At 34.6% G+C, this 20540-nt stretch overlaps 1 protein-coding gene across 1 annotated transcript in view; it reads right to left on the bottom strand.

The window, feature by feature from the left end:
- Positions 1 to 20540, bottom strand: part of TNKS (tankyrase) — a 214663-nt gene that overhangs the window by 88385 nt on the left and 105738 nt on the right. Inside the window, exons 4-5 of the mRNA XM_066237626.1 lie at positions 8074 to 8110; positions 7256 to 7331 (exon numbers count right to left, since the gene is read on the bottom strand). Coding sequence (XP_066093723.1) covers positions 7256 to 7331; positions 8074 to 8110 — 113 coding nt within the window. The remainder of the gene's footprint in view (positions 1 to 7255; positions 7332 to 8073; positions 8111 to 20540) is intronic.

Genomic DNA, 20540 nt, shown 5'->3' with positions numbered 1-20540 from the left:
ATGAATAGACATAAGCATAAAGATTTTATACAATACATCCTATACAAGTAGGCAAGAAAACTTGCTCGAAGGGATTTCTGCATTACAATAAGACATGCATTGCTCAGCAAGATATACTTGAAAGATGTGATTTGATTAGATAGATAACTAAACCTACAGTACTTGAAGAGTTCCCTAATGCAGAAACTCCTACTGCATTTGACCTTCTTATAATCTCAAGTAACATCTGAAGCATGATCCAGGAAAGCTGAAGATCAGAAAATCGTATGACCTTCAATCTACCAAGATTTGGCAAGAACAGAAGGTGATGATAAAGGCCACTATGGGCCATAGGGAGCCAAGCACGTGACCACAGGTAACACTTTCTTAAAGGAGAAAAAGGTTCTACATAAACTTTATTCCAGATACCAGGAGTGTTCTACTAGTATGACTCTATGGCAGTGGTTCTCAAACGTTTTGAAGTCAGGGTGCATTTAAAATCCTACAAATGATTGTAGGCGCACTCTATACAAATTTCTGAGAAATATGTTATAATAATTAAGTCAAATATTAAAGTAAAAAAATACAAAGTCCAAGTGTGCTTTTATGGTAATTAAATGAAATAAATATGACAAAATTAAATTTATTTTGACATTAAAATCATTTTTATGTTACATTTTTTGTTATGCTTTGTAGAATTCATAAAAAAGAGGGGTTAAAAATAAAGAAATGACAAAAAACTTATCTTTTTATATATATAGATACATTCTTAGTAAGGTTTAGTAAATTCAGCAGGTCCTGGCGCAAATGTGTTAAGTTTTTTCATTCCTGTGTTTATGAGAAACATGAGCCTGATGTGTCCTAGCGATTTCTTCAATGTTTGGGCATATATTTGAAAGGTAAAATCTCATTTCCTTGTCAATACATTGAAGAATTCCTCTCTTTTTACTCTTAATTGTTTTGAATGCAGAAAACCCCTACCATACATATCATCTTAACTTTACACCAAACAAAGGATAGAAGAAACTTGCCTCCAGTCTTTCCAGGGAACATGGGGGGTAGTGTAAACAATCCAGCACCACAGCTTAACAGCCTTTTGAAACCTAATCAGGCAAGTGAGGTGGGGAGTTGGGCAGACTGTCAGCTTACAGCCAATTCTCCACATCTCCGTCCTCCAAAAATCTAAACTCCAAAATCCCTGTTGGTTTTTGGTTCCCAACAGGCACATATTTCTCTGGAATACCATAAGAGTGCACCAGTGTTCCCTGGCACACACTTTAAGAACCACTGCTCTATGAACTCTTATATAACCCAATTCTATATATGGCAATTACTACTAACTGGTAAAAAAAATAAAATACAAAATACATTACAATTTAAAAATATCTTAGAACTATTGTGGCCCAAACCCTTATATTTTAGGCTAAAAAAATTGATAGCTTAGAGATAATAAAATTTTGTCTTCTTTCAAGTTCCTGCCTTTTTCCCATAACACTATGATCTCAAAAGATGCACATGAAATTATTTTTTTGCATTCTGGGGGAGAGGGATCTTTAATTGTAAGATATAAATTTAACTTATCTAAAGAGATAATATATTTGGGGATTTATTTTAAAGTTTTCATTATCCTTCCAAGGAACTACGGAAGAACCATTTTCAGTAATCCACCTAAGAAATGATGCAATTTTTCTTGCCCAATAGATAATAAGCATTGATTAAATTTTATTTTCTTAGAATAGGGGTAGTTCAGCTATCGATTACTAGATAACAAACCACTCAGAAAATGGTGGGTTACCTGGGCAGAGTTCTTCTGCTAGGGTGGCTTATGTCACCAGGAGGCCAGAATGCCAGGGAAACCGATGATTAGTCATTTAGAAGCCTAACTGAGCTCAGGTGGGTCTCTGGCTAGAGGCCTTAGTTCTCCACATGGACTCCTCCACTGGCTGCCTGGGCTGCCTCATGGCATGGCAGCTGGGTTATAAGATATAGCATTCCCCTAGCAAGAAACTGGCAGCAGCCAGGCCCGCACAGGGGCTAGTCCTGGGGGTGGCACAGCAGCACTTCTGCTTTGTTCTATTCCTCAGAGCAGTCCTGGGTTAGCTCAGAGAGGCACAGTTCACTGCGAGGACTTTAAAGCGGTAATATACCACGGAAGGACGATTAAAATGCTGGGCAAACATGATATCCAGAGAAGAATAACACTGAAGGAGGGTGCTGTTAACCAAGAATACCATATTAGAATATGGCAAATTTATGTAACCCTAAAGTTGAAATATAAATACAGAAAACTGCAATAATCCTGTATTTCTTTGTACTACATGTATATCCGTTATGGAAATCAAATGAATACAGTGGCATTATTTTCAGTCAAGTATATCTAGCTCAAGAACACATTTCTGAATTTATAAACTGCTAATTTAAACAAATTTATTTATTAAATGTGATTTTGGGTGGTGATGGGACAAGGGCCAAGCTCCAAAATAATTCATTCAATTATATGCTTTATAGATTACCTGGTAACCTACGTTTTTATCCAAATGCCACCTGGGACTAAGCCTGGATAATAAAGACTATTTCAGTTGGGAAGTGGGGAATGTGGGAGGACTCAAAAGTATGTAAGTGTCCATTCTAAATACGTTCAAAAGTTTCAAAAATGTCTCAAAGGAGTAGGGATCTAATTTACTGAGGTTCTACTATGTGCTACAAACTATGCAATAATCACATTATTTCACTTAATCCTTTCAAATGCCTGTGGAAAGGGATGATTATTCTCATATGAATGATTACACTCAAAACTGTACAGCTGGTCACATACATAGAAAATGAAAGAGCAGAGAAGAAAATCCAATCTGTCTGACCTCAGAGCCTATTTGCTCTTTCAATTATATCACATAATTTTTATATCTTTAAGGGATGGTACTAAATTCTACTTTATTTTTGATTGAGATTTACTATTTAAAAAGTAGTTTTAAAACACTTTATTTTTCTCTTTTTCCAGAGTCTTATTTATTATTATGTATTTTATGTAAGCAAATATTTACACAATAGAAATCCTTCAGTTAACCTTTTTGAATTTAAATCGTGCTCCTCAAATTGTCTGTTAATCTAAATGTGTGGTTTCTTATAGAAGAAACCACAGATGTCTCAATTCTAATGTTTTGAAAATAAAAAAACCAGAAAAACAAATTCCACCTTAAATCTCACCTTATAACTGAATCACAGCAAAAAGAATTACACATTTTTTAGTGTTTTAGCTTCAATGTATTGGATAATGTCTTAATCATTCAATTAATTTTTAGGCTCCCTAATTGGTATACCACTATGTATATTTATCTCCCATGACATTTAATACAGTCATCTACATATGGTCAGTATGGTGATGGTTAAATGAATGAAAGGAAAAAAAATTACACTGAATACTTTATAAAACTAAAGCATCAACCTAATATTAGTTCCTTTTAGTATTTGGTGATATACAATCAGAGTAACAGTAGGCACTGCAAAGATATATAGTATTCCTATTTAGGAATTCATACAGTAATGCCCATCTCTAACCTATTCGTTGTTATATGATATGGTGGTGCTAAATTTAGAACATTTAGGAAAGGGAAAAAACAGGAAAGGGACCAAAGTGAACCCTGAGTTCAATGTTAAAATAATTTGAGATGTATTCAAATATTTTCATTCACTGTAGAAAGGTACCCTTATAAAAATTATATAATATTGAAAAACAAGAGATTACCATCACCTTAAAGTTACATATTAAACAAGGCCAGAATATTTGTATAATTGCTAATAAAACATCTGATGTTGATAGAAAACACTACAGAGGAAGATTAAAAGACAACAAATCTAAGTCTGAAAATACAAAAATAAGAAATGCTAGAAAGGAAACAATCTGATTTAAGGACCTAGTTATACTTCACTGCAATTCAAAATAATTGTGGAATGGTAAACCCAATCATAATGGGCAGAAGATACAAGAACAATAAATTAGATTTATGTTCCTATGTTTCTAAAGTGACCATCATTAGGACATGCATATAATTCTATTGATATAAAAGTAGCATTTCAGAGCAAAGTATTACAATAAAAATGTTCTGCCTTGCTTTTTAGGGAAATAAACAACTGGAAATTTCAAGAGTAGTAAACTACTTAAAATCTTATTGATACCTCATTATTCAGAATTCTACACATCAGAAAAACAAAGGTCTGTGGGAGAAGTATTAACCATTCACATATTACCTAATTAGATAATCAAGTCACGGTATGGAATTAAGAGGATATTTAAAATTTACACTGTCATTGTATAATCCCACGCATTACATTAAAAAGGAATGCTGAAGTCTAAAACCCCCACACATATGTAGGCAAATTCTCCACCTACTAATGTATAAGGAAAAATCTTTTCCAAAAACATTACAAAATTGACATTTCAATGGGCTAATTTTTAATTCACAAACCAGGAATCATACTAAAAACAGATATGCACGGACTCAGTTAAGCATTAATATAGTCATTTAGAAACCCTCTAAAAATAAATGACTTCTGCACTGTCTTCTAAAATGAAAATTCAAGAAATAAAACTTTATATACCTAACTTATTATATATTGTATATGTAAAGTGCCTTTATCCTCTCAATATACAGACTTCTTAGCTACAGATAAATACATGCAAATAGCTTGAAAAAATATTAAATATATAAATCACACTTGTAATTTAGCAGTTAGATTTGCTTACACATTTTCTTGACATCAATAGTGAGAAAACAAAAGATAATGTCATAACTAAGGGATCTTATCCCAATCTCCACTAGTATTCAGATTATTTATTGCTTAGTGGCTTTACTGCAACTGGTACATTTAATAAGAATTGTTCTGTGAGATAAACAATGGTAATATTTAAATATAAACAGTATTCTAGTTTAATTATGAAATTTTATTTGCATTTTAAGTACTACTGAACAATTTTAAATAATTTTTGTCATATGCATAAAAGGCATGAAAACCTAAAATACCTGTTTAATTTTTTCTAATTTGAATAAATTTATAATCTAAAATACAACAGTACATATTAAAAAATTACTGCATTATTTGTTATGAATAGTTCCATAGAATATTTGAGACATGTTCTTAAAAATGTTCTACACATTAAATAAAATGTCATCATTCATAATCTAATCACTCAAACAAATTTATAAAATAATACTAGTAATAATATATAATAACAAAACATCTAAAATCCCCTATTCACATATTTCTGAGTTAATTATCTAAATGGCAAAGAGTACGGATGATTTTTCTCCACTCGGAAGATAAATGTTTATCAGGGAGCATATTCATATCTTAAGCTCCTGCTACATGCAAAGTGCCCAGCTTGGTCTGATACAAAATGCAAAAAGGAGCTAATAGATTAGTGGAAGGAAAAGTCATGTATGAGTAACTACAATTCACAAACTCTGTGGTAAATGCCATAGAGTAATACACAAAAGAAGCTGTAAGAATTTGGATGAGGAATACACTGGTTCCAGCTAAAAGGAATGAAGGAAGTGCTTCCTCCTTTAAGAAGAAAAAATTAAAAAAAGTTCTATATTATTTCTGTAGGGAGTGAAGCAAGAAGAAGAAATTTGTTGATTAGTGTTCATGCTCATTAACTGATAGGATTTCCTGAGCCACAAATGGGACTGTTAAGGTACAAGGGTAAGAATGAGGCTTGGATGGAAACTGACTCCTGCCGTAGCAATCACACATAAATTCTGCAATATTAAAATGGCTATGGAAAACTGAAGTATTTGGGTTCTAAAAAAGAGCTCTGTTTGAAGATATAGCTGCACTCACCAATGAGAAAAAGGTCCCTTTCTGCACAATGATAAAAGTCACTTTATCTACTGAGAGGATTCAAACAAAATCTGGACCTTTAAAGTAACTCAGGAAGGTTAAAATCCTCAAAGCAACCTCAAAATTAAAGGAAAAAATGAGCAGTTATCAATTAAATAATCTCCAAAAAGCTATTAGTAGTACCAAGTAAATCTTTGCTAGTTTAGAGCTTGATATAGATATAATTTAAACTCACATGAAGGTAGAAGTCTCTCCTGAAATTATCCAGAGAAACCAAACACTCATTAGTCCACATGAAATAATATACAAGCCATTTACAATAGCAAATAACATATTCTGAGGGATTCAATTTCTTGCCACTATAATATAGGCTTCATTAGAATGGGGAAAAGCGTGGAAGCGAACAAGGAAAACTGAATAATTTTTATCTATAAAATTATCACTCAGAAAAATAATTTTAAAAGGCAGAATACTTTATTATCTCTACAGGGTACCATTCATCCTGATATTTTTCATAGCATATTTTCAATATAAATAATATTAAAGAAATAAATTCTTTAAATATTAGGCATAAGATGATTTCTCTCAATATCTGTAGTGTACCTTTAAAAAATTTTAGGTTTTTTGAAATATCAAATTAATCTTTTAACATTAAAAAATCAACTGCCATAAAAAAAAAGACTTTATAGTACAAGGTGCTTGGTTTTCCATTATCTATTAGGTAAAGAAAAGAAATCACCGTTAAACTTCGCAATTACCAAAGGCTGCAAAGGATTCTATCTCAGTCTATATTCAGCAAGACTATGAAGCAGATAATAAGATGCCCGCTGTACATTTTACATATTATCTTACATTTATGACAACTGTATATTTATGCAAAATATTTCTCTCTGCTTTAATCTATTTTCTCTCAATATACCATGATAAAAACTTAGCCAATAAAAAAAAGAATAAACAGAAATGCAGGGCTGTCACATAGACCTAAAAAAATCATTAGCAACATTTTCTTGGATTTAAATGGAAAAAGTGTTGGTATCTAGAAAACAAGTCTTCTTCTGCCAAATAAGCAATCAAAAATGCATATATCCTAACAAAGATGGGTAAATAGGACATAAACAAATACTTCCAATCTCCCTGATCATACACAGAAAAGAATACATGTTGTTATCATTTGAATCACCGACCAAGCTGCAGTTCCATTTAACAAACAACTTTCAGCGTCTGACATTTAAAGAGAGAAGGCTTAAGATCCCTGCTTCACCAGCTCTGTGAACATGTCACAACTGCCAATAACAGATCTAGCAGCATTTCATTTTACTGTGAAGAGATGCCAGAGAAAATACTGCTCCATATGCATACATATATATGCCAACTTCAGACACTTTAACTGTAAAGCAAAAATAATGACTGAACGAGAACACTATTTTAAATAACTTACCTTGCGTCCATCACTTGCGTGGCAATTCACATTTAGAGGAGTCAGTAAAGCCATTAGTTTTTCTTCATTACCACTCCTATAAAAAGGGATAAGTCAACTCTTAAAATTATAGAGCTTCTTATGAATATTTACATTTTCATAAGAAAGTGAAAAATAATATGGGTTTGTCTCAATTTCTTTTATATGGTTCTGAATGAATCTCTTTTGCTATATTCAATTAATATATTCCTAATTAATTCATGTTCATCATCATATAGTGGTACAGCTTTGAAAATATAGCTTTCTACATTTTTGTTTCATTTATCTCCATAAAGTCACCTTCTTAATTACAAACTTTATTCTGATAAGTGATCTAAAACACCAGAGTTAAAAATACATACAAAATGCTGTAAAAAGCTAATCAATAAAATTATAAATGGATAACAAAAGAAAATGGATGAGAATTTTAACATTTACTTTCTGCCCTTCATTCAAGCTATTGAAAATTAGAAAAATTTTCAAAGAAAAATGAAGGCATAGGTATTTAAATACTCCAAGAATATTGTTGGAAAAGCTGGGCAACTGAGGTTTGCAGGTACCTTAGGATATTCCAAATAAAATTAACCTTATAATCATCACCATACTGAAAGACTTTCTCATCAGTACATTAATCATGTAAAACAAAGTGCACAAAGATTTAGTACAAGGTCTTATCTGCATTATTGCATAAAATCCAAGCAAGACAATAACGTGTTATAATTTTTACAGCGCTCCACCTGCCCTCCCCCTTTTCTCCCTTAAATGCATTATACTCACTTAAAATGAATGGAATCACTTACCTAGCAGCTTCTAGGAGTTCGTCTTTCTTGTATTCACCTAGATGATTGCAAAATATCATGCTGTTAGCATTTGGCAGAAGACAGATTAAGAAATGCAGTAGGCAGCAAATAGAGAATTAAATAGAGAAGAACAGAAAAAGATAGTCCACACCCCGCTGGGTGATGGAGCCGTGACGTTAGCCAGCTTGTGAAGGCAGCATCACCAGTGCCTTGGAGACGGGCAGCAAATTGACGCAGCTTCTTGTCCAATCCTCAGATGAAATAGCTTTCTTCAGACAACCAATGAATGCTAAATCTCGTGTCCAGAAACACATTCCCTCTGATAACAGCATGCCAGCTAAAGACAATGTCCCCTCCCCCCTTTCTATTCAGCCTGTCACAGTATACTTGTGAAGCATAATACATTCTGAGACAAAAGCAAAATAATGTGGCTCTTTAAAGGTACAAATTACTTGTCTTCAAAAAATTCTATTTTATTTGTAAAGACATGGAAGGTAAAAAAAAAAAAAATTAATTACCATAGCTGAGCTTAATAGCTGTAGGAAAAAAAATCAGAACCTTGAAGCCTTTGCCTTTTGATAGGGTAGGTCTGTAGACTGGAAATACGTGAACTACGTACCAAATGCTATGAGCCTCTTGGAGGCAGCACTCCCAAAACCAAAACAGTGAATAGACTCTCAAATGATAACATTCTAACGTGCTAGAAGCTTTCCACTTTATACAAACTCAATACCGAATTTTAACAAACAATAAATCTTATAAATATTTTTTTAAAAGAAGGCTAGGGTTTCTGAGAATGAGCAGATATTCAACTATTAAGATGTAAATTTTTCTTCATTCTATATTTTAATATATAACAGACAAAAAGTGTGGTATATAACTTAAGTCCTTCAATACAAACTTCCTAGGGTAGGTATTGAAGAATAAACAAACAAACAGGTTTCTTTTAGAAGCTTAATTGAAGAATGAGGCATTTTAATATTGTGTTTGTTCATTCAATAGATAAAAAGAATAATCAGGACTATGATTCAGCTACAGGAACTCAATCTGCTATATAACTAAAGAAGTAATTATGTTTTAATGCTATTAAGAAATAAGCTTAAATTATTTTTTAAAATCTTACTTGTAAATATAGATTTTTTTGCATTGTTTCTGTTTTGCTACAGAATGCAGAATATTGACGCAAATACTATGAAGACACTTCCGGACCACCGAGCACATGTTTAAGTCTCTGACCCATCATTGGCAAATACTTTTTTAGTTTAAACTTTGTATTGCTTCTCAAATTAAGATTACATTAAAATTTAAAAATTGTAAAAAGTTATATATTAAAAATTTTCAAATAAGGAAAAAGTTTTTGATTATCTGTTCTTTCCTAAGGAAATTTTATATACCAAAAAGTCACAGGTTCAACAATACACAGATGAGCTAGAATGCATGATTTGAGATTGTGAGAGTTGGTCCTTCCAATTTCCCATATATTATATTCCAGATTTGTTAACTGATTGAGAGTTTAAGATTTTATATCCCTTGCCAATAAAGTTCTTGACTTCCCAAAGCCAAAGAGTTGTCTTTCTTAAACATTTTAGTTGGCAATATGGAAGTTAATGAGTCAATTTAAAAAGCTCCAGTGTGGAAAATGGCATAACCCATACCCTCAAATACCTTCAATATCACGAGCAAAGTTAAGACAAATTATGGAATTATCTAGAAAAGTCATTTCTTTGGTCAGACAATGAATGTTTATTTGAAAAGCCTATATGCCATATTCAAAACCAAAAAAAGACACAATCATCTCTGAACTCAAAGAATATCAGTCTAGTAAATGAGCTAGACAAGCAAACAAATGATTCTAGTAGAAAAAGAATCTTATGAAATGCTATAAAAAGCGTAAAAGCTAGTCTAAATGGAATTAATAATAGGCAGGTGTTTATTGTTCAAGGAAGGCTTCCCGGAAGAGGGGAAACTTGCACAGGGTTTTAAAGGAAGACCAAGCTATGAAAAGAACTAAGAAGGAAAATGTAACCCTAAACAAAGGGTACTTGCAGGGAAATGGGTAAGAATGAGGCTAAGAAGAATTAGAAAGGTCATGGATGGTTCTTTAAAAAATCGGAAAATTATTTTGAAAACAGTGAGGAAATATCGAAATATTTTAAACAGGGGAGTGCAAAGTAGATCTAAAGATCTGTAAGTTTTGTGATTATGTAAACTATTTCCATGTTCTACTCCAGTGAACTTTTATTGGGAAGGAAAGTGGTCCCAGGCAAAGAGGGAGTGGGTAAAGTGAGACAATGAATTCTGACATGGTTTACATTTTGGAGAAAGTATAAATTCCCTGATACACAGTAAGAACACATTCAAATTGGGAACTGAAAGTAGCTACTATTGAAATCTGAGTCATAGTGAAACATGACTCCAATAAGCTAGGTAATAAAACTGCAAAGTATTTGTTTGGGATCTTCAGAGTTCAAATCAGTCTACCTTCATAAATGTCTCATCAAGTATAGCTTATTGATGTTTTCTTCAAAAGGCATATTTTTGCAAAAATGTTATTCCCTCATGGATAAGCTGATAATAAACCAAAGCTTTCAGAAGGAAACATTAAAGTACAGCTTACAGAGTTGGACACAGGTGTTACAAATGGCTTTCTACTCTTACTGTAGAGATCCTAGTACTTTAATCAGCTTTTCTGCAATACATTCCAACATCCACTGTCTGGTGCCCAAGGACCACAATCCATAAACAGTCTAAGCTGTTTTTCAAATGCTACATCGCAGCTACAACTAACAATGAATTTAGAGGTCCTTACACACTCTTGACAACAAATCTGAACCACTTACTTGAACAACCAAACCACAGGTTCTGTTTTATTAGAGCTGAGAATCTAAAAATTCTGGCTGAGATTATGGTGCTCTATGGAGCATTTATATTCTTTAATAACATTCAGATAAAGGCTAGCAATAGATCAGCAGAAAGGAAACTAGGCAATTAGAGTCAAGATAATAGCAGCGAGGAATGGAGAAAATGCATGGCTTAAAATATTTTTCTTTGATTAGAATAAAATAAGTGGAATAACAAAATAAGCAAGCCAAAAGTTTGCTTTCCAAAGCCTGAATTGTTATTAGTAAGCTAATGGTGAGACACATGTAAAGATACACACAGTGGGATATGAGTTAATGCGTTAGAGATAGGTTACCAAAAAGGTTAAAAAACCCTCCCCTTTGTATTTCTCTGAGGCAGTGAGAAGATAAATTATTTCTTGAATAAAAATGAAGAATACCTACCTCAATAAAGAAATCATGATTATTGACAACTCAATTTTAACATTTTGAGAAGCTTTTGCCCCTTTCTTCAGCATCTAACAGGATCAAAGTAGATTTAATTTTTTTTTTAAGTCAAGTGAGAGGCAGGGAGATGGGAAGACAGACTCCCTCATGTGTCCTGACCAGGATCCAGTTGGCAACTCTTGTCTGGGGCTGATGTTCTGCCCACCTGAAGGCGTTGCTCTGTTGTTTGGCAACTGAGCTATTTTAGCGCCTGAGGCAAGGCCATGGAGTTATCCTCAGTGCCCAGGGCCAGCTTGCTCATACAGAGCCTTGGCTGTGGGAGAGAAAGGGGGGGTAGGTGGAGAAGCAGATGATCGCTTCTCCTGTGTGCCCTAAATGCAAAACAAATTCGGGACTTCCACACTCCAGGCTGATGCTCTACTGTTGAGCCAAATGGCCAAGGAACTTAAATTTGTAAAAATTAGTTCATTTGGTTTTGTTGAGGTGAAAGAGCATGGAAAAATTATGATCATGAAATCACAAACTCTTAAAGCACTAAGAACCAAAGAAAACTATGTGACCTTTCTTTTCTCTACTTCAAAACTATGCATAATACATGCCTATCAGTAACAACTCTTGTTATATGCCAGGAGGGAGGTGTAATTTGAAAGTCAGCTTTCTCCTGTCACCTCTCCCCCAATTTCAGAATCACTCTCCTAAGTGACCATCTGCCACCGATCCATTTACAGTGAGCGAAACTGACACTAAGGCAACTAAGCGAACTACCTAAGGTCTCATGAGTATTATTCACTATCTGTTAGGGCCTGAACAAGGTAATATTTGAGCACAAAATAAACAAATCTGAGACTCTGAAGTAATGTAAACAAAAGAGTAACAAAACAGTAACAGCAATTAAACAATTTGAAAAACAATGACAATAACTAACTTTAAACAAATTAAACATATTCATATAATATAGACCAGGGGTCGGGAACCTATGGCTCACGAGCCAGATGTGGCTCTTTTGGATGGGTGCATCTGGCTCACAGACACATCTTTAATAAAAAAATATTAATGTTAAAAATATAAAACATTCTCATGTATTACAATCCATTCATTTCCTACCACTCATGTTCATGGTTGCAGGTAGCTGGAGCCAATCACAGCTGTCCTCCAGGACAACACCAAATTTTTATTGGATAATGCGTAAAGTACACAGGTTGTTGTATGGCTCTCACAGAATTACATTTTAAAATGTGTGGCCTTCATGGCTCTCTCAGCCAAAAAGGTTCCCGACCCCTGATATAGACCAATTATTTCCATCAAAACAATTTTAGCCGTCTGGTTGGCTCAGGGGTAGAGCGTTGGCCCACCATGTGGAAGTCCTGGGTTTGATTCCCAGCCAGGACACACAGGAGAAGCGCCCATCTGCGTCTCCACCCTAATCCCTCTCCCTTCTCTTTATCTCTCTCTTCCCTTCCCACAGATAAGGCTCCACTGGAGCAAAGTTGGCCCGGGCACTGAGGATGACTCCATGACCTCTGCCTCAGGCACTAGAATGGCCCTGGTTGCAACGGAGTAATGGCCAGATGGGCAGAGCATCGCCCCCTGGTGGGTTTGCCGGGTGGAATCCGGTAGGGCACATGCGGGAGTCTGTCTCTCTGCCTCCCTGCTTCTCACTTCAGAAAAATACAAAACAAACAAACAAAAAAACTATATTAAAGTATCAGAGCTTTTATATGAGCTTGTAAACATGAACAATGGGGAATAAAGGTCATTTTAGTTTGTTTTAATATTTTGGACCAAGGGAATAAAAATTTTTAAAAATCCATTCTGTGTCTATTCAAATGATTGATGCATTTTGCATTTCCCACAGCATGCATTAATTCCTCATGCTTTAGGTATTTCCACGAAAGAGCTATGTATAGACTTCAATCAAGAAACAGACTCGCCTGACCTGTGGTGGCGCAGTGGATAAAGCGTCGACCTGGAAATGCTGAGGTCGCCGGTTCAGAACCCTGGGCTTGCCTGGTCAAGGCACATATGGGAGTTGATGCTTCCTGCACCTCCCCCCTTCCTCTCTGTCTCACTCTCTCTCCTCTCTAAAATGAATTAATAAATAAAAAATTAAAAAAAAAAAAAAAAAAGAAACAGATTCATGGATGCAGAGAATATTTTGATGGTTGCAGATGGGAGAAGGTTTGGGGGGAATGGGTGAAAAGGGTGAAGGGATTAAGTACAAATTGACAGTTACAAAACAGTCACGGGGATGTAAAGTTCAGCATAGGGAAGATAGTAATATTGTTATAACTATGCATGGTGTCAGATGGTACTAGATTTATCAGGGTGATTATTTTGTAAGTTATATAAATATCTAATCACTGGGTAGTACACCTGAAACTAATATAATATTGTACGTCAACTATAATTGAAAAATTAAAAATTTTTTAAAAAGAACCCCAATTACCAGATTTAAAGACTTTATGTTGCCAAGAACTAAGTAGTAGCATGAGTTGATAATTTTCAAGTAAGTATTTTTTCATCAAGTTATCAGGACTCTGACCAGGCGGTGGTACAGTGGATAGAGCATCGGACTGGGATGTGGAGGACCCAGGTTTGAAACCCCGAGTTCGCCAGCTTGAGCACGAGCTCATCTGGTTTGAGCAAAGCTCACCAGCTTGAGCCCAAAGTCACCGGCTCCAGCAAAGGGTCACTCGGTCTGCTGTAGCCCCCCGGGTCAAGGCATATATGAGAAAGCAATCAATGAACAACTAAGGAACTGCAACAAAGAATTGATGCTTCTCATCTCTCTCCCTTCCTGTCTGTCTGTCCCTATCTGTCCTTCTCTCTGACTCTCTCTGTCTCTGCCACAAAAAAAAAAAAAAAAAAGGTATCAGGAAATAGACGAAATGATTCCTGTAACTAAAATGTCAGCCTATGTGTGGAATAAAATATTAAGTTACTTGATCCATTAATATGTGTTTTACTAACAGTTTGAAAATTTAAAACCAGCTATATAGTTACAAAAGGAATTTCTCTAAAGCACCAGGAGATAATCTCCTGATCTCAAGAAGTTAACGCTATGTCTTCCGCTATGTCTTTCAGACTAATTGATATTAATATATATATTACATATAAGTGATAACTCCAAGAATTCTTTTTTTTATATATATAATTTTATTTTTTTTAATGGGGTGACATCAATAAATCAGGATACATATATTCAAAGATAACAAGTCCAGGTTATCTTGTCGTTCAATTATGTTGCATACCCACCACCCAAAGTCAGATTGTCCTCTGTCACCTTCTATCTTGTTTTCTTTGTGCCCCTCCCCACCCCCTATCCCTCTCCCATTCCCCCCTCCCCCCCGTAACCACCACACTCTTATCAATGTCTCTTAGTTTCACTATTATGTCCCACCTACGTATGGAATAATACAGTTCCTGGTTTTTTCTGATTTACTTATTTCGCTTCGTATCATGTTATCAAGATCCCACCATTTTGCTGTAAATGTTCCGATGTCATCATTTCTTATGGCTGAGTAGTATTCCATAGTGTATATGTGCCACATCTTCTTTATCCAGTCATCTATTGATGGGCTTTTTGGTTGTTTCCATGTCCTGGCCACTGTGAACAATGCTGCAATAAACATGGGGCTGCATGTGTCTTTACGTATCAATGTTTCTGAGTTTTGGGGATATATACCCAGTAGAGGGATTGCTGGGTCATAAGGTAGTTCTATTTTCAGTTTTTTGAGGAACCACCATACTTTCTTCCATAATGGTTGTACTACTTTACATTCCCACCAACAGTGGATGAGGGTTCCTTTTTCTCCACAGCCTCTCCAACATTTGCTATTACCTGACTTGCTAATAACAGCTAATCGAACAGGTGTGAGGTGGTATCTCATTGCCGTTTTGATTTGCATTTCTCTAATAGCTAAAGAAGATGAGCATCTTTTCATATATCTGTTGGCCATTTGTATTTCTTCCTGGGAGAAGTGTCTATTCATATCCTCTTCCCATTTTTTTATTGGATTGTTTGTTTGTTTGTTGTTGAGTTTTATGAGTTCTTTGTATATTTTGGATATTAGGCCCTTATCTGAGCTGTTGTTTGAAAATATCATTTCCCATTTAGTTGGCTTTCTGTTTATTTTGTTATCAGTTTCTCTTGCTGAGCAAAAACTTCTTAGTCTGATGTAGTCCCATTCATTAATTTTTGCCTTCACTTCTCTTGCCATTGGAGTCAAATTCATAAAATGCTCTTTAAAACCCAGGTCCATGAGTTGAGTACCTATGTCTTCTTCTATGTATTTAATTGTTTCAGGTCTTATGTTTAGGTCTTTGATCCATTTTGAGTTAATTTTTGTACAGGGGGAGAGACTGTAGTCCAGTTTCATTCTTTTGCATGTGGCTTTCCAGTTTTCCCAGCACCATTTATTGAAGAGGCTTTCTTTTCTCCATTGTGTGTTGTTGGCCCCTTTATCAAAAATTATTTGACTATATATATGTGGTTTTATTTCTGGACTTTCTATTCTGTTCCATTGGTCTGAGTGTCTATTTTTCTGCCAATACCATGCGGTTTTGATTGTTGTGGCCCTGTAATAGAGTTTGAAGTCAGGTATTGTAATGCCCCCAGCTTCATTCTTTTTCTTTAGGATTGCTTTGGCTATTCGGGGGTTTTTATAGTTCCATATAAATCTGATGATTTTTTGCTCTATTTCTTTAAAAAATGTCATTGGAAGTTTGATGGGAATTGCATTAAATTTGTATATTGCTTTGGGTAATATAGCCATCTTGATTATATTTATTCTTCCTAGCCAAGAACAAGGTATATTCTTCCATCTCATTATATCTTTTTCGATTTCCCTTAACAATGGTTTATAGTTTTCATTATATAAGTCCTTTACATTCTTTGTTATGTTTATTCCTAAGTATTTTATTTTTTTTGTTGCAATCGTGAAGGGGATTATTTTTTTGAGTTCCTCCTCAGTTGTTTCATTGTTGGCATATAGAAAGGCTATTGACTTCTGTATGTTAATTTTGTATCCTGCGACCTTACTGTATTGGCTTATTGTTTCTAGTAGTCTTTTTGTGGATTCTTTAACTCCAAGAATTCTTGTTCCTCTCTGAAATCGTTCATATTTTCAGGACAATGAGGAAAAATCATTGATCAGAGTTCTCAATGCTTTCTTCCTAATTCTGAATCCTACTGTTCTTCCCATTCATGCTGGTACTTGTTTCGAAGGCCATACTATCAGTTAAGCCTAGAATTATGATCAAACTAAACACTTCACAGCCCTTCTAAACGTGGAATAATGTGGGAATTTCAAATTCTAGGCTTCAATGGAGCATTTTTGTGGTGGCGCTCTTTTCTTTCTTCTGCCTTCTACAACTTTGACCTTCATAGATAGTGAGAATTAGGTAATATTAAACATACTTGTGCTATAATACCATTGAAACCTCTAGAGCAGTGGCAGTCAACCTGGTCCCTACTGCCCACTAGTGGGCATTCCAGCTTTTATAGTGGGTGGTAGTGGAGCAACCAAAGTATAAATAAAAAGATAGATTTAACTATAGTAAGTTGTTTTATAAAGATTTATTCTGCCAAACTTAGTGAAAATCCGACATAAAGTACTTGGTAAGTAATTATTATTATATACTTTAACTTGCTGTAACTCTGCTTTATAAATTTTATAAAGTAAAGTTACTCCCCTACTTTATAAATCACCATTACTGTGGAACTGGTGGGCGGTTAGAAAATTTTACTACTAACAGAGATACAAAAGTGGGCGGTAGGTATAAAAAGGTTGACTACCCCTGCTCCAAAGTATGCTGTCCAATATAGTATCCACCATTCTCACACGGCTACTCATTTTAAAGTGAATTATAAAAAAATATTCAAAAGTAAAAATTCTGTTCCTCAGTTGCACTAGCCATATTTCAGGTTTTTCAATAGGCCATGTAGCTAATGCCTACCACACTGAACAGGCAGAAAGAATGTTAGAAGGGTTGACATTATTTGGACCGTGCTACTTCCGAGTGTTGTTAATGGTACTTTAAGAAGTCATCTTTCACCTTAATACTACTTTCCATATTATTCTAACTCTTACAGACATAACTGCCAAAACTCCATACCCTTTCCCCCTATTGAATATCCAACAACTTCTGCATCTGCCTGACATACTGGCGAGGGGAAGACAGGGACTGGATGGTAGAAGTGCTGGAGTGTGTTCTAGCTCTGCCCTCGCTTTACTTGTGTGACCTCAGGAGAGTCACGTGAGCTTCTGGGGAGCCTCCATTTCATTGTTATGTGGAAAAGTGGAGAGTGAAGGGTTAAATGATCTCTGGAGTTTCAGCTCTAAAATTCTCAGCTTGAATTTGATCCTCAATACTGCTCAGATCTTTTTTTCTAAGACAATTTTAATGTTGCTCTAAACAGACTCTAAGGAAAAACAAAATTCTGAGGAAAAATTTTTTACTCAACTATTATAAAAAGTAGTGCCTGGAGTTATAGAGTAAGTGTAAAACAACTTTACCCAACCAGCATTATTTTCTATTTTGTTGGTAAATTAAAAAAACAAAACAAAAAAACTTCACCTTAGTATGGAACTAGGCATAAAGCAAGACTATTACCGTACTTCCCCATGTATAAGACTCACACTTTTCAAAATTTTGGGGTCTAAAAACTGGGTGCATCTTATACAGTGGTTGTAGTTTTTTAACTTGCATTTCCCGCTTTTTTGCGCTGATGAGGAGTTGTATGACTTTTATAATGAATAAAACTTGAGTTCAATAATATTATTTTTCAAATTTTGGGCCCCATAATTAAGATGCATCTTATACATGGGAGTATCTTATACATGTGGAAATACGGTATTTAAGAAGAGTTTTCCAGTTCATTAGGAAGATGGAGATATGTCCCACTTTCTGTAAGTCAAATAAAAATCATTGTTCAAAGAAAAAAGTCACAAATATAACTCTATTATCCTGTGTCACCATATTTTAATAATAAAAGTTATAATATATTTACATGTCAATACAAAAAATCTAAACCAATGTCCTAAAACGTAAAAAAATATATAGCATTCAAACAAAGGTTCTGAAGAAAACAATGTAATCAACCAATAGTATGACTGTTGACAACCAGTTTCTTGGTATGCGACAACAGGACTTTGCTTAGCCCCTGCAACATCTATGACACACACCTCACTTATGGACACTTAACAGGGTTTCAAATAATATATACCTACTTCTGACATTCTGTCAACTGTATCTGAAATGTGACTCAAAACCTTTTGCTGAAATTTATTTTTTGTTAAAAATGAAAGCATTAAAATTTGGAACATAAATATAAATACACACTGGCCAGAAAAAACTGTACTACAAGAAAAGAAGTTGTATCTACTACATTCCCTAAAGCTGGATATTGAGAGTCAAGAGAGATGATCTAATAGGGCATTGCTAACCAATGAGACACTTTGCAAATTGTGTCTGTACTTTAAAAGAAAACATCCTTTTAGATTACGCTGCAGAAGACAGACAGGGAGGGAAGAAAAGAAGGAAGAAGAAAACTCTCATGCTAAGCGTGGCAGATTGTGACACCATGATTGAACCTGCGTGCTTGGAATGCCCATCATTACTTAAACCAGGGGTAGGCAACCTTTTTATACCTACCGCCCACTTTTGTATCTCTGTTAGTAGTAAAATTTTCTAACCGCCCACCAGTTCCACAGTAATGGTGATTTATAAAGTAGGGGAGTAACTTTACTTTATAAAATTTATAAAGCAGAGTTACAGCAAGTTAAAGCATATAATAATAATTACTTACCAAGTACTTTATGTCGGATTTTCACTAAGTTTGGCAGAATAAATCTTTATAAAACAACTTACTATAGTTAAATCTATCTTTTTATTTATACTTTGTTTGCTCCGCTACCGCCCACCATGAAAGCTGGAACACCCAGGAGTGGGCGGTAGGGACCAGGTTAACCACCACTGACAAACCATCAACAACTATCTGTGCTAATAACTGGCTAGGCCTAGAAGAAATTGGACAACAATTTTGTACTATCATAATGTTGGTCCTCAAAAAGTTGTTTGGAAAAATTAAATTCCTATTTCATTCAAAACAGTTAGACTTGAGCTATTTAGTATACACAGCTATCATATACTTTATTGCAAAAATATTAACCTTTGATACAGGGTACGGCTCTAAATTCCACTGGGATGCTTTATAAGACAGAGTAGATGTACTGTGTCTTTTCTCATTTTACTTACTTATTGAAGTATAATTTAGATACAGTACAGTTCTCCCTTTTCAGATGTCATGTTCTGTGAATTTTAACCAACTGATAATGTAGTATGGCCACTACCTCACAGAACATTTTTATCATCCAAAAAAGGTTCTTCAGGTTGGGCCCTTGTATAATCTCCTATTCCCAAACCCATTTCATGCAACCACTGATCTGAAGCCCCACATTTTTACTTTCTATAGAATGTGATGTAAACAGAATCTCAGAATAGTAAACTTTTGCATATGGCTTCTTTTATTTAGTGTAAATGCTCTGGAATTCATTCATGTTATTGGACATATCAGTATCTGTCCTTTGATAAGTAGTATTCTATTATATGACTACATCTGAATTTGCTTATTCTTCACTAGTTTATAGATACTTAAGTTGTTTACAGCTTTTGGGGATTATGAATAAAACAACCATAAAAATTCAGAGAGAATTTTATAGGGACATATCTTCATTTCCATTAGGCAAATCCTAGAAGTGGGGATGCTGGGTTGTATGGTACATATATGTTGAACTTTATAAGAAATTGTCAAATTATGTCTGTTTGAAATATGAAAAAATTTTAATTCTGAATTATGCATATGTCACTTATAGAAAGGAATAAGGACAAAAGAGAAAAAGTTGGCTGCTGAGAAATAATGACAGTACTACCACAATCTCACAGATAGAAATCCCAGCTGTGCCTCTGATGGGGCCAACTCGACCAAACTTGTTCAACCTGCACACCTTTTAGTTCTTCATTTCTCACCTGTTCTTTCTTTTGTATTTTTTTTAACAAGGAAAATATACAAATTTGATCTTTTCATTCAAGGGACTGTTTGGTGTGTAGCACCTGTAATCTCAGAGCTCTGAGAATATATGAACAAAATATATTTTGTTTAATTGAACCATACCATTA

Source organism: Saccopteryx bilineata, chromosome 6 (genome assembly GCF_036850765.1).
Source record: "Saccopteryx bilineata isolate mSacBil1 chromosome 6, mSacBil1_pri_phased_curated, whole genome shotgun sequence".
Lineage (NCBI taxonomy): Eukaryota > Metazoa > Chordata > Mammalia > Chiroptera > Emballonuridae > Saccopteryx > Saccopteryx bilineata.
The sequence above is the reverse complement of the archived record's forward strand: the minus strand, read 5'-3'. Positions and strand labels throughout refer to the sequence as shown.